The sequence below is a fragment of the Vicugna pacos genome, chromosome 14 (assembly GCF_048564905.1).
Source record: "Vicugna pacos chromosome 14, VicPac4, whole genome shotgun sequence".
Lineage (NCBI taxonomy): Eukaryota > Metazoa > Chordata > Mammalia > Artiodactyla > Camelidae > Vicugna > Vicugna pacos.
In genome coordinates, this window is record NC_133000.1 from 15,964,394 (window position 1) to 15,983,677 (window position 19,284).

At 34.0% G+C, this 19,284-nt stretch overlaps 1 protein-coding gene across 5 annotated transcripts in view; it reads right to left on the reverse strand.

Annotated features, from left to right (window-relative positions):
* RB1 (RB transcriptional corepressor 1) overlaps positions 1-19,284 on the reverse strand; it is a 106,902-nt gene that overhangs the window by 37,091 nt on the left and 50,527 nt on the right. For 4 of the 5 annotated variants that reach the window (XM_072976223.1, XM_072976227.1, XM_072976224.1 and 1 more), the window contains 5 exons: positions 13,988-14,104; positions 12,695-12,751; positions 12,576-12,607; positions 12,421-12,497; positions 11,179-11,375 (listed from right to left, as the gene is read on the reverse strand). In XM_072976223.1, coding sequence (XP_072832324.1) covers positions 11,179-11,375; positions 12,421-12,497; positions 12,576-12,607; positions 12,695-12,751; positions 13,988-14,104 — 480 coding nt within the window. Of the gene's footprint in view, positions 1-1,361; positions 1,442-11,178; positions 11,376-12,420; positions 12,498-12,575; positions 12,608-12,694; positions 12,752-13,987; positions 14,105-19,284 lie in introns of those variants that run through there. The other variant, XM_072976226.1, reaches the window with a different exon arrangement.

Sequence of the window (19,284 nt, forward strand, 5' to 3'; positions counted from 1 at the left end):
GGTCAAGCATGGGGTTTAAGACAGACAGTACTTGAGCAAACGTTTAGACACGGAAAAGATTTTATGTTTAAAGCCATAGATGGATCTGGATCAAGAACTCAGGCTCATATAAGAATCAATACAGGAGAAGATGTGCAATAATTTATAACTGTTTCTTCGGATTTTCTGTTTGTTGTTTTTTAAACATATGAGGAACCACATAAAAAAACATTTAATGCCCCACTGAAAAAAAAAACATTAGATGCCTCATTGATTCTTCAATGGCTCAATTATGAAGAAAGAGAGTCAATAAATTGAGTTTATAGTCTTAGAGCTTTTTAAAGCAATCATCTATTCACATTTCAGTGGATAATTATTCATATAAACTAAGTTACTATCCTTATTTTTGTTTGTACTTTTTCTGCGTATCTATTTTTATTTCTCTCTGGACTAGCTCACTAGTAGAAAACACAAGGTCACTATCAAAAATTTTATTTCTAAGATACTGCCTTTCTTTATTTTCCCTTCTTGGGCTTCAGATTTTTTCATTCTTATAGAAGATTTTAGGCATACCTGGAATCTTTCATTAAAAACTGACAGGAAACTCAGTTTTAACACTTCAGTCTATGAACACAGACCTAGCTTTCCCTGTTCACTTAATTCTCACCCCTCCCTCAATCTCCTTAAAGGGTGATCCAAATATCTAATTTCATCAACCCTCAACTATTATGAATTCTCAAAATGCTTGTATTATTATATTAAAATCTCATTCGGAGAGTTACAGAAATGAAACATATAGGCATACTAGTAACTCATTTAAAATGGAGTTTGCTCTTTTTGTAAAGTCGTCTTCTCCTCTTTTCTTCCTGAGGAATCCAGTAGATGGACAGTGAGAGCGCACTACACAAAGGAGCAGGTCAACAAAAGGTAGTGCTTCCTCCCCTTCCCATTACTGATGAGCTCCAGGGCAAAACATACATTTTGTCACTCAAGATAAAATATGTATGTATTATTTTTTCACTTAAAATAAAATAAACTATTTATATTGCTGCCTTTTATTCTGTCCCATATGCCTGACTACAGGTTATAGCGGTAATAAAAACAGTGTGAATGAGTTAACAGAAATAATGCTGCACAGTGAGAGGAGCACTTTACTAGAATAACATGGTATTTGGAATCAAACCAATTTGGGTTCAAATGCCAAGTGGGTGACCTTAGACAAACTGTTTAACCTTCCTGAGCCTGTTTCCACTTTTGTAAAATGAAAATAGTATTAACAACCTCACAGGATTATTATGAGAATTAAATCAGACCAACAATTTTGGTGTATGGAACATTGCAACAGGTCGAGTGCTAGCTGCTTTCCATCCATTGTCACTTACCTGCCAGGTGGGACACAGATATTCTGCATTTCTCTTCCCTCGTGTGGGAAATCAGATTCACGCCTACACCTACTTTGGAGTTCGTGCAAAGAACCAACAGAGTGTTCCATTTTAAAGATCATCTAGAATCTGGCTATTCTAAACTGGGGCCCACGGGCTAGCAACATCAGAACCATCTGGAAGCTTGTGAGAAGCGCTGAATCTCAAGCCCCACCCTAGAACCATTGGATAAGAAACTATTTTAATAAGATCTCCATGGATAGTAAAGTTTGAAAAATACTATTAAAAACAACCCTCAGCCTGTAAGGAAGAACTTTGTTAATATCATTCATTGCACCAAAAATCCAAAGGGAAAAAAGGGCATTTAAAATGGTGCATATTGATTTAATTAGTTTAGGTGAGCAAGTTAGGCAACAGGCATCATGGACTGGTAGACTTGAAATAGTGAGAAATACAGAATAACTCACAAAGAAAGGGAAAGGAAAGGCAGCAAAAAACTAAAACACTAAGTAAAGACCACAGTATTTTCCAGAGGTGAACGGGGCGTCAAGCCCATGAATAACATAATAATGTTCACAATCATGTCTCTAGCTTAAAAAGAAAAAGTGAAATTACTTTAAAATATGCTCTATTAAAGAAGACAAGAAAACATGTATTCTATTTCAAGATTATTTCCCTCAAAAAAGTTGTGTGTATATATGACACACATATACACATACACTTTACATTTAACTAACATAAAATTATCTGGTACATTCACTTTTGTATAACATCTCATTTACCAAAAGAGCTAGCTTTCCACTTTTAACAAGTTAGAAACTCTAACTTTTATGACTAAATTACTAGTCTTAAATTAGTCCTCATCTACCATTGTCAATGCTGGGCCACAATTTTCCCCTAACGTGCCTCATTCCTGCTTCTATTTCTGTCTTTCCACATTTCCACACCTGTTATAAGAAGTCTTTTCCCATCCACATATGATCGATCAGTCCCTCCTTTGACCCTCATGGTTTATCTTATTTCATAGCATATTACAGTAACTTACTTTTCTAGTAGGTTCCAAGCCCCTTTCAGGCTAGAGGCTACTTCCCACGTCATTAGATAGATCACAGGGGCAAGTACAATTCGTTTAAAATATCTGATGTACAAATAGCAGGTACGGTCCAAAGAGAATTAGGAGAAACTGAGTTAAAGAGGAGTAGGGAAATGAGATCTCTGTGCTACCTTTTTTTGAAAAATTTTTCTTCAATATTTTACAAATTATGAAGCAATCTAAAGGAATATGCATTTACCTTCAGTAGTGGCAAATAATTCTTACTTTTAAATAGTTTTGTAGACATATGAAATATCTGAACTAGAAATATTCAAATCTTTTGTTCTGTCTCAGTTTGCAAAGCAAGAAACTAAGACAAAGACATTAACTTGTACATGGAAGAGTCAGGACCTAATGCCAGGTCTTCTGATTCCATGTCCCAGGTTAGGCCATGTTCTCTCTCACAGGATAAATGTGGTTTCCTCCAGAGATGAAAGAACTCTTTGGACATGTGTCTGAGGAACAGTGGAAGGCTGGAAAGGTCAGGCAGGGCCAGATTATCACAACCAAAGTAAAGAGGCTAACCTCTTCTGAATGGCAATAGGGAGCCACTGTAGGTTCTCGAACAGGAGTATGCCATGAATAAGCACTTAGGAAAATTAACCTGGCACCAAAGTATAAAATATAGGGCAGTGCCAAAGCTGGGAGGCCAGGCAGGAGTCTCTAACAGTAGGTTAAGTGCAAGAGGGTGATGATCTGATCTAGGGAAATGTAAACAAAAAAATATTTTTAACATAATAATGAAAAAAATATCAGACATGGTAAACTTTTTTTTGTTTTTTTAAATTACAAAACTCTACATGTAACTATAGAGGGAAAAAAGGAAAAGACGCTCAGTACTGAAGCCTGGATAACTTGAAAAGTAATAGAAAAATATAGATATTGAGAAGCAAAGTTACATTCAGAACAAAATAATTTCAGTTTTGAATGGTAAAGTCAAGTCTCTTAAATCGCTTGAGAAGCTAATTACCTGTGGGAGTTAAGGGCAAGAAATTTGGAACACATAGTTCAGAACGAGAAAGGTTAAAGCCTTAATGACATTTTCAGAAAGAATTAAATTTTTAAAAAATAAAATTTTCATTTTATTTTTCTCTTGCTGGCAAAATAAATAAATAAATAAATAAATAAATAGCTGTTTTAAATAACTTATGAGGAGCTTTAAAAAACCCAAAATTAGACAGTTTTCATTATTGCAGCATGACTGCTGCATAGACACATGGCATCATATTGCTTCCCCATCCTTACCTATAGTTTTTAAAATGGTTAAAGATGGCTTCATCATCATCTTACAATTCACTCGCCTTTCTAAGACATAGCTCTTAGTAAAATACAGCTTTAAAAAATGTCTTATGGTAAATACAAAAACCTCTGTACAAAGTGCACCAGAGGTTAATGATCTACCATAGGGATATACAACAGATATCCTTTTGGGCTTTTTCAGAGCCACAGGCTTTTCTCCCTTTTGTATTCACTTCCTGTCAGGTTTGACATTTCAAAAGAATACCAAAGAAGCTTAAAAACATGTTTACAGGTTTGTCATCAAACCAGGACTGTAAAAATATAAGCTATTCATTACAACTGCACTGAAGTGTAAAATAGGATTTCATTTAAAATTTGGAGAAATAATAAAAAGGAAACATTTTTAACCTTTTCTTATATAAAAGTGCTCTGGCCAAATATTTGTGCAACTAAATGAAGAAACCTGCTAATGTTTAGTGAAGACAAAAAAAAAAAGTATGACAGAATCCAATTTAATGAGTCAGCTATATTTGACAACATTTAAAGGAAGCTCAACTTTCTTGTGACTTATTAAAATTTAATACAACAGTTAATTATTAGTACTTCCATGCTCTCCATACAGTAAGTACCCCTCCAAAACGACATTATTCAGAAGATATGATGCATTTAATACAGGAAAATAGAAATGACACCCTAAATATTCTTTAAATATACATATTTATAAATACTTTATCAATCACTAAACACTATATGTATAATCCTTTCAGCCATGATGAAGGAACAGAGACTGGATCTGTCTTAACTACAAAATCAAACGACATAACTAAAATAACAGATTCTAGACAGCGCACCACAGGCAGTACGTGGCAGCAATCCCTGGAAGGAAAGCAAACGGAAGCCCCACCTTCACCTCAGCTTACTGCCTGGAGAGTTCCCAGGCTACAAGGCAGGCAGGAGAAACTGAAATAGGACCCAGTGGTCTCCCTGGTTGCAGAAACAGAGCTGAGAATTCAGGCGAGCGAGGGCAGCTAAAATCAGCAGGACAGAGCACCCCAGAGGAGACAGTTATACAGAAAGGAGAGAGCTCCAGGAGTCTGCAGAGGGTTACTCTGGTCTTCAGCCGAGTACTGATCGGTGCAGGCCAACCACCCAAAGGCAGGAAAAGAGCCACTGGAAGCAGCAGAACCATTGCAGGAGATGATGCAGGGCCAGGGAGAGTTTGACTTCCAGAGCCAGGGTGGAAAAACCTCATAATATATGGGATATCAGACAGAGCACTCAGAAGGGCACTGCCTTAATAGTGAGGAAACCTTAGTCACAGACTAAAGACTGCTCTGGCTTTGTTTAAAAACAATAACAAAAGCTTGCAAGGATCAAACTGTTTCCAAGTAACTAAACTGTGTCCCAAAACATAGCTCAAGAATTGTGAAAGGAATATGAAAACACCCAGGACCTAGTAAGGTAAAATTCATAACGTCTGGCATCCAGTAAAAAGTTACCAAGCAGGCCAAAAAGCAGAAAAATATGACCCTTAAAAGGAGAAATACCAGTCAACAGGAACAGTCCTAAAAAGACAGAGATGTTAGAATTAGTAGACAGGGACTTAAAAACAATTATTATAACTACATTCCATATGTTCAAAAAGGTGAAAGAAAGCACAAACATGTTAGAGAGAGATACAGAAAATTTTTGAAAGAATTCCAATCAAAATTCTAGAGATGGAAAATATAATACCTAAGATTAAAGATACAGTAGGTAAGCTTAACAGCAGATTAGACAGTTCAGAAGAAAAAAAAATAAAGAGCTTGAAGACACAACTATAGAAACTGTTTAAAATGAAACAGAAAGAAAAACATCTGGAACACCAGCAAAAGAACAGAGCATTGGTGAGCTCTAGGACAACTTGAAGTGACCTAGTACATGTGTGACCGGAATCCCTGAGGGAAAGGGCTAGAGGAGTCAACAAATACATTTTAAGAAAACAATGGCCCAAAATGTCCACATTTGATGAAACCTATAAGCCCATGTTTCGAAGCAGAACTCCAAGGAACAGAAATATGAAGGAAACTAAACCAAGGCACATCAGAATTAAATTGCCTAAAACCAGTAATAAAGAGAAAAATCTTAAAAGCACCCAGAAAGAAAATACATACAGAGAAAAACAGAACAGATTTCATCAGAAACAACGCAAGCCAACAGCAGTGGAGCAACATTTTTTAAGTGTCGAAAGAAAAAAAAAGGGTCAACCTAAAATTCTGTATCTAACAAAATCTTTCAAACCCAAAGGTGAGATAAAGATTTTTTTTTTCAGACGTAAGAAAGCTGCAAGACACAACAGACCTGAATAAAAGAAAACTTTTTTAGAAGTCCTGCAGGTAGAAGGAAAACCGTACTTACCAGATGGAAATCTGGATTTACACAAGGAATTAAAAGATACGGTACAGTAAATATGTGAGTAACTAAGAATACTTCTTTTTAACTCTGTTTAAAAGGTAAGGGGGGAGGGTGTAGCTCAAGAGGCAGAGTGCATGCTTAGCATGCACGAGGTCCTGGGTTCAATCCCCAGTATCTCCTCTAAAAATAAATAAATAAATGAACCTAATTACCTCCCCCACAACATTTTTTTTTAGGTTTTAAAAAAGATAATTGACACTCTAAAGCAAAAGTAATGTATTGTGGGGTTTATAACTTATGTCGATGTAAAATGCATGACAAGAGCACAAAGGTTAGGAAAGGGGAAATGGAAGTACTGTGTTCTGAGGTTCTTATGCTACATGTGAAGTGGTGTAATGCTATTTAAAGGTAAACCATGGGAAGGTAAAGATTTATATTATAAAGCATAAAGCAACCAATTACAAAATAAAACAAGAAGTATTAATAGTAAATCTACAAAGATAAAATTCAATAAAAAATTTTTCAATCACTTCAAACTTAGCATAATCAAACGGAATTCACCTTCCTAAGCAAATCTCATTCAATCCTGGGTATCTTCATGAAAGACACTACCTGGATGTCATTATTAGTTGCCCCTTTCTCTGTCCTTCATTCCCACTTATATAATTAATTGTCATACCTTATAATACAAAGCCAGATACTGTTCTAAGTGCTTTTTCCACTCATTAATTCTTTTAAAATGAGACACGTACCTGTAATAAGATTAAGTTTATTAATGCCTAGGAAGTAGTATAGATAAACACTGTGAAACTGTAAAGGAGGGAAGAATGACTATAAACTAGGATGGCCGTGAAAGGCAAAATGGAAGCAGACCTGAAAATCGGGTAAACAAAAAGGGGAAAGCATTTCAAGTGGGGCCTATGAAGTGAACAAAGACTTAGACAGGCAGGAACAAATATAGTTGTGTGAGTCATATAAACAGTTAGGGCTGAATCGAGAAGAGAATATAAGGCAGGAATTCTCAAACATTTTGGGTCATAACCTTTTACATTCTCAAAATTACCGAGGATTCAAAAGTTTTTGTTCATGTGATTACATATATCAATATTTACTGTACTTGGTAATTAAATATTAAAGTTTAATTAAATTAAATTTTAATAGACTTTTCAGGTCATTATGGATATTCTTTTCTGACACTACCCCAAAATTCAACAAGTGGTAGTTTCTTAAAGGTTAACTGTAATGTGGAATTGGAAACAATATCAGTGAACAAAAATAAACTTTCCATATTCTGAGATCTTATAAGCCACTGATCTGTCTCAAACTTCGAATAAACTTCTTACACATGCATGACTTTATAACATGATGCATTGGTCATTTGGAAATATAGGTTCACTGCATTATGTGGATCCTGCCAATGTTGATGAATCTCTTTACAGAATATCAAAAAGTCACATTTAAATACAACCACTGAGTTAAAAGTCTTTGAAGTATTGGGAAGCCGACCTACTCACAGTGGATATAAACTAAACAAAATTCAAAATTTATCATTGGCAACATTTATTGTCAGTTGTTTTCAACCACATTGTACTTGAGAATGTAGACTTAATAAAATAAATACTTATTTTACTGGTTCATCAATGGAATTCTTAAATGAAACGGACATGTTTTGATTTTTAACTGGGAATTTGTGGTGGTGAAGAATGACTACAAGCCAGTCTGATGCTACTGCTTTGATACATGCAAAGTTGTCAGAAGTTTTACATCATCTGCATCAATGTCAACAGAGTGAAAAAGATAAATAACATATTAATAGTAATATGGAATAGGTTTTTCGTTGCAGATTCCCTGAAGTGGTCTCAGGGACCACCAGAGGATCACAGACCACACTCTGAACTGCTGACATAAGAAAAAACGAGGAGACAAAGCTTCTAAAGGAGAGCCTCCAAGGCATCAAGCAGTTACTTAAAGCTCCCAATCTAAAAACAGGCACTTGATCCCTTTGACCCTATTTGCATGCCAAGTAATTTTAGACTGGTGCCCTGAATATTGTAACTGTTTCAGTTGTAAAGATCCTGTATTCTGTTCTTCTCAAATGAGCATTTTTGTTTTGTTTTAAAGCAGGTAATTATTTTTGCTGAACCTGATGTGAACTATTGGGCAGCAGCTCCTGTCTCAGTTCAGATCTCTGTCTTTCATTAAGCTGCTCTGAATCTATTACACCGCAATGATTCAAGTTCAGTCAGAGATGCAGGCAGGCAGAATTTGAGCACTCTTTCTCTGGCTCTTTCCTCTGCAGGATTCTTTCACTCTCTTCAGTGGCCAACGTTTCCCCAGCGTCAGTTTTGTAGTTTCCCTATTCTCCCTGGTCAGAAAGCCCAACAATCCTCCCACTGGCACTTCCCTCCCCGCCTTACTATACCTTCCAACTGCACTTAGCCCCAGGCTAAAAGCTCCCTACCTAGGTTCACAGCTCCTGTTTGCTCTAAAAGTACAGTGACTTCAGGCAGCTGCTTTTTGGTATATTATGTAGCATTATGCACAGGTTTCAGAGCTGCCTTTTTTGTGGGGAGTCGTATGGTAGGGTCTTCCTCCATATTACCAGATGCAGAAGTCCTCCACAAAAGGTTTTTACCTGAGGAATTAGCATAATGAGATTTGCACTTATAAAAGGATTTCTCTGGTGGCTGTGAGAGAAATAGTCTTAAGATAGCTAGAGGTGTGGGGAGAGCAACAGGAAGAGTCCATGGTAGCCCACAAAAGAGACCATTTAGCAAATAAAGTACCTGGTCTACCTTGGTTTATAAAGATTTTACTGAAAAAATCGGATACATTTTGAATATACTGAAAGCAAAATATCCAAATCTCACCTTTTCAACTGCTTAACACAGTCAAGAGGCTAAACATCGTAAGTCATTCAATCTAACCCTTAGGTAGGGTTCATTTTAAATCACCTCTAATCCTCCAAATTTCCAGAGAACAAGATTTCACTAGGTTTTTCAATAGATTGTTTAGCATTTTACATTCATATACTGCCTGTTAATCTCTCCGAGATCACAAGAAACAGGAGCGTGCTTATTCCTTCTTGCAGTTACTCTGTTCTTGATTTATTATTTCTCAAGATTGTGAAGCAAAGATGCTTAACTCTCTCCCCAGGTGACCATTAAAAATACAATCATGTTCTTTCTTTCATTATATCTCACTTGATGTTCCCCTAGGTAAACAACACTGTTTGAACATGTTTGAAATCTCTACCATTTAATGAGAGATTCTTACTGAAATATAAGAATCAAAAACCATGGAAGTCTGCTCTGATTCTTGATCTGTATGTTGGTAATCTGGGTATACTCAATTTGTAAAAAATTCAATTTGTTAAAAAAAAATCAATTTGTAAAAAAAAAAATTCTTTGAACTATAATTTGTTACTATAACTTTCTATATATATGTTATACTTCAATAAAGAAAAAAACCCTAAAGTCCATCAAAGCTCATATATGCCTATGATATGTCTCTTCTCTAAAATGCCCATTATTCTCACAGGAAAAATTCACATATTCTATTTGTGTGTCATGACTTGTCTTCATAGTTACCCACTACCACTCTACCCCATTTATGATTAAAAAAGCAATATGTGTTAATTTCTTAAAAATTCAAACATTAAAAAAAATCTATAACCTCATCTCCTAGATCTGCCACACTTAGAATTTAAATTCAGAGGCTTATGACTTCCACACTTTGCTATTATTAAAATATTTGTACCCTTTTCCAGACTTTGTGCACATCATTTTTTCTCCAGAAATTCTCAAAAATAAAGGAATATTGTTTAGAATCCTAGAATGCCAGTAATTAAACTAAACAGGTTTGAACACAAGCAATTTTTAAGCAGTAAATTTCTACTATTTCCTCACAATTTTCAGAGCTCATGTCTTTTCTGTATCCTCACAATGTCAACCTCAATGCAAGGCATACAGCAGATGTGTGTTGATGGAAATAAATGCAGTTCTCTAAAAGAAATGAGAATAGTCACTTTCAGATGATACAATAATGCCTTGATTTCAATTTTCTAGGAAGAGAGGGCACAGAAGCCTCAGGAAAGTATTCTATCTACCTTTTTTTATTTATTAATCTGTTTATTTCTTTTTGCTACTTTAAAGGAGTTACCAAATTCAATCATAGCAATATAATGTCTTTCTATCAAACTCCCTACTTCCTTCCTTTTCTATCCACTGTCTATACAGCAATACAAGAAAAGCAGTAAGAAACAAGTCATCTCTTAACCACTACATTTTTTTAAATATGAAAAATTTAAATTAAGTTTATACATACAGATTGGATTCTAATGTAACTAAAGTCAATTTTTTCATTGCCATTTCTATCTACTGATATAAATGAAGAGATATGCTTAGCATGCAACAGCTGCAAAAGAAATCAACTTTAAAAATCTACAAACCCAATGATTAACAAAGTATTATTCAACTCTGAAGATTTAAAGAGCATAACAGAAGAGCTTCATGCAAATATTTTACGATCACTACATAGGAAATGCCACCTTTACTAAAATAAAGCCTTGCCACTAGCTTACATGGTATAGATAGAATACCTCAGGAATATGATTTGCACCCTTCTAAGGCTATAAATAACAACTGTAATTGTGTAGATTTTTGGACTGTCGTCAACAGTGAAACAAAAAAATCATATTAAATTGAACTAAAATTTTGTACTTTTAAATCATCTCAATAGGATAATTTCAAAACTTCTATCATTTTGTTGAAATTTAAGTACAGACATTTAAATTTTCAAACATGACACCTCTATTTTAAAGTTCCCAAATATTTTAAAGAATTCTGCTTTGTTTTAAAGTGCTAACCTTTAAGAAAAGCTATTTCTAAATAAATTGCTGTATCAGAGGGTCTGGGAGCTCAAAGAAAACTCCGTTCTAATATTCCTCTTGATTCTTGGGCTATACACTGAAATCACATTATTCATTAAATTGCATATTTGTTCTTGGGGTACATTTTAACAAAACAGCTCTCACTAACAGATGACTGTTAGCCATACACATATGAATATCTATAATAGCTAGTTACTTACTGAGAGCCATGCAAGAGATTCCATGATTCGATGTTCACATCGTTCTAAATGTTTAATCATTTCTCTGGTCAAGTTGGCTTCTGCTTTGATAAAACTTTCAATCACTTTGTAAAAATCAAAAGCTTTTAAATTGAGTACATTCAAAATCCATGGAAAGGACAAATCTGTTCCAGTATCAAGATTCTGAGACGTACTTCCTAAAAATGAAAGAAAAAAATGTAACTTAGATATGGATTGTTAAGCCTTGAACTAACATATTTTTCAGTTGGAAGGTTTTATCAAACAAACAATTAAAACACAGTAGAAAGGCTAAGCAAAAATTTTTATTTAGAACAGACTTTTTTATTCCAGGATCCACAGACTCCTAGGAAACAAGCTTCCAAAGTCTGAGTATGTGCATAGATGTCTTTCCTAGATAGAAGGCTCATAGCTTATATCCAATTTTCAGAGGTTTAAACATCCTAGACTTGTATCAGGGACAGGTTTAACATCTAACCAGCAATGTATTAGCGTATCCATTTAAACTGTCTCATTAATCCCTTGTTAAGGGAGGAAAAGATTCCTTAAGATTTTGTTAATTTGATTGGTTAGAAAATGGTACCTGTTTTAATTGTGCACCTCTTGGTTATAAATGAGGATTCAGTTTTCCATATTTATTTACTAATTTAAGTTTCTCTTTCATTATATATTTGAATCCTTAGATCCTCAAATTTTCTTCCTTAGTTTTTATGCAAACAAAGCTTTTTTTTTGATATTTGCAAAATAATACATGTTTAAAATTATATTTTAAAAAAGCACTACCAGTGGCCTCTGTTCTGTTTATCTGGTGGATTCTAGCTCCAATCTTTGGTATCATGACCACAGAATATATATGTAGCAGTGCTTCCATATCAGTGATAGTGTTCCTCAGGCATTTTACAACCTTATAAGCCTTCGAAGGGATTTCAATAGTCACGTTTCCTGGATTCAGGAGAGCCCAGAACTGGAGCCCAGTGAAACTATTTCCAAGATGACCTGAAATAATTCAGCTTAATAAGCCACTTACAAGGTTTATGGTGAACAATTACATACTTCATTCTTGATTTAAAATATTTCTTCTCCTTAACTCCTCCATCCCCACCCCCAACCAAAAAAAACAAAAAAACAAAAAAAAACCCAAAAAAACCCCGACATCACACCTTAGGTAAGTTTTTTTAAACTTTAAATTGAACCGAAATATTTATTTACTAAAATTTAACTTACTGCTATATGTAGCCATAACAACCTCAAGAGCGCATGCCAACAAAGACTTATGAAAGATGTCGTCATTCAGCAGTTTGCTAAAGGAAGAAGAGAATGATTTTATAATGTTTACATTTATATAAAGAAGAAATTGTTTTACTAAAACAAAAATTTACCTAAAATTCTGAATGGATAATCGTTCTTCTTCCTAAAACAGATAAAAAAAAATATTTAACTGAAAACTTTTTTTATGTTGGCACTGAATATTTTTTCTATTATGTTCTTCTTAACTTACTGATTTAAGCATGGATTCCATTACTCGGTAATACAATCGGACTCCAAGTTTATATCGCTACAAACAAACAAACAAAAATTAGATTCCACTATTTTAGAAAACCATAACAATTACTAATTTTTTAAGTTTTCTCTTGAGTCACATTTCTGGCCCTTCCTAGGAATATGGCTACCAAGACACCACAAAAGTTAGCACACCTGAAACTCAAGACTTCAGTGTAAAATGAAGGTTAGCATTCCTGATAAATTTTCAGAAGAAGAGGTCCAGTACTTGGTTTTCCTTCATTTCACTTCAGTCTACATCATTCATCATACATATATGTACTAAGAACATACTATGTCCCTGGGACTATTTTAACCATTTTACATACTAATGTAATACTTTTTGTGTCCTAGGACATGTATTTTCAAGATAGCTCTCCAGGATTAAGACAATTGTCTCTTTCCATAAAAATGGCCAAGGCACATAACAGACTAACTGATCTTATCAGCAAAAAGTTTTACTCTAATAACTAGTTTCCATTAGCCTAACAAACAGTCACATTTTAGATACACACACATTTCTTCATTGCAAATTATGAGTACAAATTTCAAATATAACCAAAAAGAACTTTTAAATATAATTCTGTAAAACACTGACGACATCAAAATATAACCTCACTAGACTGAAATAAACATGTATAGTACATTACAGTTTTCAAATATAATTTTTATATATTACCACATTACTGCCACATAGCAAAGTAGAGCAAAATATCAAAACCTGAATCTCAGAGGAGTTAAATGACAGCTTATGTATGACAGAACCAGATATAAATCCAGGGTTCTGATCCAGAGCCCATAATCTTACCAAATTTAGTTTCGGATTTTCTGAAATAATGATAGCAGCAGTAAAAATAGTATCATTCAATAATATCACAGATAAACGGCAATGTATAAAATGATCCTATTCATATAAGTACATGCATACATGAATATTCATATATATAAAAGTTAAAGAATTTACACCAAAAACTTAATATTATCAAGATTTAAATGTTTTTTCTTACTTGTATTTTCTAAAATTTTTCCAAAATTTTCTGCACGTTTACTTTTGGTTTTTGCAATTGAGTGAGGGGAGTTGTCCCATAAAGTTTTCCATAAACAGTAGCATACTCAGGCAGCTGGGATATGATATCTGCCAATATTTTATACTATTGGACAAATACTATTACAGTATTCATACAATATGGACGATGTTGCATTTGAAATTATTTACTATATAGAAGTACTAATCAAAATGAACTCAAGTTACCTGTGATCCAATTTCTATACATCCCTGTCCCACAGCTTTAGCAAATTTCTCTTTAAAGATGTGTCCAATATTCTTCACTCTTTTCAGGATACTTTCCTTTGGATTCACTGTGCAATTCTTTAAGAATGAAAGACAGAAATCAATGTTGAGGATATTGTTTAATCAGAGAATTAATATTTCCTGTTCTGTAATATATGACATCACTTTTAATGGTTTATACTGTGAAAACATTTCCACAACAAACAAGGTAAATACAACTACTCAAAATATGAAGAACTTAAAGGATTCCACTCTGGGATGCTAGTGACCAAAAAATACGAGAGTACAACTAAAACATCTATTATCTAAATTTTCTGCTGGCAAGTTAGGGAATAACAGATTTGTTAGCCTTTCCATTATTCATCAAAAACAGCCTCACAGATATTACAACTGATAACAGAGAAATACAAAGGATCATAAGAGACTTCTATGAACAATTAAATGCCAACAAACTGGACAACCTAGAAGAAATGGATAAATTCCCAGAAACATACAACCTTCCAAGGTTGAATCATAAAGAACAGAAAATCTGAACAGACGATTACTAGTGAGAAAAATGAATAGGTAATTAAAATACTCCCAATAAACAAAAGTCCAGGACCAGATGGCTTAATTGTGAATTCTACCAAACATTCAAAGAATTACTACCAATCCTTCTCAAACTGTTTTAAAAAACAGAAGATGAGGGAACACTCCCAAACTCATTTTATGAGGCCAACATTACCCTGATACCACAAAGAGGATACCACAAGAAAAATAAACCATAGGCCAATATCCCTGTTGACCAAGGATGCAAATATCCTTACAAAATACTAGCAAACCAAATTCAAGATTACATTAAAAGGGTCATACACCATGATCTAGTGGGATTTATCCTAGGGATGGCAAGGATGGTTTAATATATGTAAATCGATCAATGATACATCACAATAACAAAATAAAAGATAAAAATTATGTGATCATCTCAATAGATGCAGAAAAAGCATTTGACAAAATTCAACATTTATTTATGGTAAAGACTTTTAACAAAGTACATACAGAGAGAATGCACCTCAATCAGATGAAGGTCATATATGACAAGCCCACAGCTAATATCATACTCAACAGGGAAAAGCTGAAAGTTTTTCCTCTAAGGTCAAGAACAATACAAGGATGTCCACTCTTGGAACTTATATCCCACATACTATTGGAAGTCTTAGGCCAATTAGGCAAGAAAAAGAAATAAAAGCCATTTAAATTGGAAAGGAAGAAGTAAAACTATCATTATTTTCAGATGACATGATATTATATATATAAAATTTTTTTAAATTTACAAAAAAATCTGTTAGAACTAGTAAAAAATTAGTGAAGTCACAGGATACAAAATCAATACACAGAAATCAGCTGCATTTCTATACACTAATAACAAACTATCAGAAAGAGAAATTAAGAAAACAATTGCACTTATAATAGCATCAAAAAATACCAAGGAATAAATTTAACCAAGAAGGTGAAAGACCTGTACAATATAAACTTAAGACACTAATGAAAGAAATTGAAAAATACATAAATAAATGTAGATATTCCATGCTCATAGATTGGAAAAATTAATGTTGTTAAAATGCCCCTACTACCCAAAGCAATCTACAGATTCAATAAAAATCCCTGTCAAAATTCCAATCATATTTACACAGAAATAGAACAAATAATACAAAAGTGTGTGTGGAACCAAAAAAGACCCCAAATAGCCAAAGCACTCTTGAGAAAGAAGAACAAAGCTGGAGGCATCAAACTATATTACAAAGCTGCAGTAATCAAAAGAGTTTGCTATTGGTAGAGATCAACGGAACAGAATAGAGAGCTCCAAAATAAATTCATACATAATCAATTAATTACCACAAAAAAAGCCAAGAATATACAATGAGGAAAGGATAGTCTCTTCAATAAATGTGTTAGGAAAACTGGAAAGCCAGTTTCAAAGAAATGAAATTATACCACTAACACCATACACAAAAATTAACTCAAAATGGATTAAAAACTTGAACCTAAGACAAGAAACTCACAAAAAAAAAGTGGGTGATAAGCTCCTTGACATTAGTCTTGGAGATGATTTTATGGAACTGACTCCAGAGAAAAGGCACCAAAAGCAAAAATAAACAAGTGGGACTATTTCAAACCAAAAAGCTTCTGCACAGTGGAAAAAACTATCAACAAAAGAAAAGACTGTCTAATGGATAAGAAAAGGTATTCTCAAACAAAATATCTCATAAAGGGTTAATATCCAAACATACAAAGAACGCATACAGTTTAACATCAAAAAAAAAAAAAAAAAGCTATCCAATTGGAAAATGGGCAAAGGAATTGAATACACATTTTTCCAAAGAATACATACAGACGGCCAAGAGGCACATGAGAAGATGCTCAACATCACTAATCAACAGAGACATGCAAATCAAAACTACAATGAGGTATCACCTTGTACAAATTAGAATGGCCATCATTAAGAAGTCCACAAACGATAAATGCTGGAGAGGGTGTGGAGAAAAGGGAACTCTCCTACACTGTTGGTAGGAATATCGTTTGGTGAAACCATTATGGAAAACAGTATGTAGATTCCTCAAAAAACTAAAAATAGACTTACCACATCTTCCAGCAATCCCATTGCTGGGCATATATCCAGAGGAAACTACACATACCCCAATGTTCACAGCAGCACTAGTTACAACAGCCAAGACACAGAAGGAACCTAAACATCCATTGACAGATGACTAGATAAAGAAATTGTGGTGCATATGTACACAATGGAATACTACCCAGCCATAAAAAAGAATAAAATGCCATTTGCAGCAACATGGATGAAACTGGAAATTGTTATTCTAAGTGAAGTAAGTCAGAAAGAGAAAGAAAAATACCATATGGTATCACTTATATGTGGAATCTGAAAAAAGGACTCAAGTGTCCTTATTTACAAAACAGAAATAGACTCACAGACATAGAAAATGAACTTACAGTCACGAGGGGGGATAGTGGTGGAGGGGTAAATTGGGACATCAGGATTTGCAAATATTAACTATTATATATAAAATAGATAAGTGGGAGAGGTATTGCTCAGTGACAGAGCATGCGTTTAGCATGCACAAGGTCCTGGGTTCAATCCCCAGTACCTCCATTACCCAAACAAAACAAAACAAAAAAAATAGATAAATCACAAGGCCCTCTTATATAGCACAGGGAACTATATTCAATATTTTGTAATAGCCTATAATGGAAAAAGAATATGAAAAAGAATATATATATATAACTGAATCACTAGAAACTAACACAACATTGTAAGCTGACTATACTTCAATAAAAAAATCATGAAATAAATAAAGTAAATAAATAAGTAACCAAAATGCAAATTTACAAAAAGAGGTACAAACTTCCAGTTACAAAATAAATGAGTCATAGGTATGAAGTGTACAGTGTGGGGAATACAGTCAATCATTATGTAATATCTCTGTACAGAGACAGATGGTAACCAGACTTAACTGTGGTGGTCATTTTGAGATGTTCAGAAATATTGGGTCACTATTCTGTGCACCAGAAACAAATACAGTGTTGTAGGTCAGTTATACTTCAAAAAACAAACAAACTCATAGAAAAAGAAATCAGACTTGTAGTTACTAGAGTTACTAGAGGCAGGGGGTGGAACTGATTGCAGGTGATCAAAAGGTACAAACTTCCAGGTGTAAGATACATAAGTACTAGGGATGTAGCGTACAACATGATTAATGTAATTTACACTGATGTATGTTATATATGAAAGTTGTTTAGAAAGTAAATCTTAAGAGTTCTCATCACAAGGAAAACATTTTTTTTAGATTTCTTTTATTTGGCATCCAAATGAGATGACGAAGATTCACTAAACTTACTGTGATAATCACTTCACGATGCATGTAGGTCAAATCATAAGCTGTGCACCTTAAACCTATACAGAGCTGTATGTCAATTACATCTCAATAAAACTGGAAGAAAAAAATGTCTACAGCTTCTGAGATTTTACTTACACAGAAGGAGATGGCATTAATTTTTAAAATGAAGAAATCTGAACTGATAAAGAAGTAAAAGTCAAAGAACAACTTAATGATCTTCAAGATATGCCCATTCTGAGACAGGCGATTTGTAGTGTACATAAAACTTTGCAGTTAAGCTGTTAAGCTTCATTTAGTGTTAAGCTTTAATCTCCAGAAAATGTCTTTGAGGCAGAATTTTCTGCACAACTGAAGTATTTTAAAATAAAAGAGAGTTCTTGCATACTACAAATGCTGGAGGAAATACTGAAATCAGTATTTAAGAAGAGAGAGATTATCATCCCCTCTAAAACTTCTAAGTAACTGGGTAGCTATGTTTCGGAAATATTCTTGTGCTACATATAATCCACAAATAAAAGCAACATTATGCAAACTGGACAAACAAAATTAGTTCTGAGCCAACACAATTATGAATATGATGACAGAAAATACTTTGTTAATTCCTGGGGGGGAGTACAAGTAAGAAGATGACAACAGAATATGACAAAACCACAGGCAGTTTATGACATTAAACAGAATGTTAACTACACGAAGCACACAGTTACCAGAATAAGCCAAATTTTAATGTCTCTTAGCCTCATCCAATTTGCATGGAAGTCCCAAGCCTTATCATTTGATTTTAAACAAGGAGTGGAGGAGCAATCAAGGAATATAGATGCTAGTTTTCATTCCTTCTCTTTCTCTCTCCCCTTTTAGAGGGGAGCGAGGGTAGCAGGGACCCTTCAGGTATCAAACTCAGGGTCTATCAAGAGTTGAAAACTGCACTGCGCACAGACAGGGCCACACAAGAAATGTAAATGAAAATGGGCTAAGTGAAAAAGACTATAGAGATATGGCAAATGTTAAATCCTGTCTAATGTCACATTCAAAGAAAAGACCTTAAAAGCAGCCAGAGAGAAAAGATAGATTAACTATAAAGGAATAACAATTGGATTGACAGAAGACTTCTTAATAGCAACCATGAGAGTCAGGAAAATAGTAAAGTAGTATCTTCAAACTTCTAAGAGAAAGTAAAGGTCAACCTAGAATTGAAGATCTAGGGAAACTATCTTACAAAAAATAAGAGTACAGATATTTTAAGACAAAAAACAAAACAAAACCCTAGTAAATTCATCCCAAACTAACCCTCATTAAAGGAATTATTAAAAGATGTATCTGAAGAAAGAAGGAAATAATTTTGGAAGTGAGGTCTAAGTTGTAAGAAAG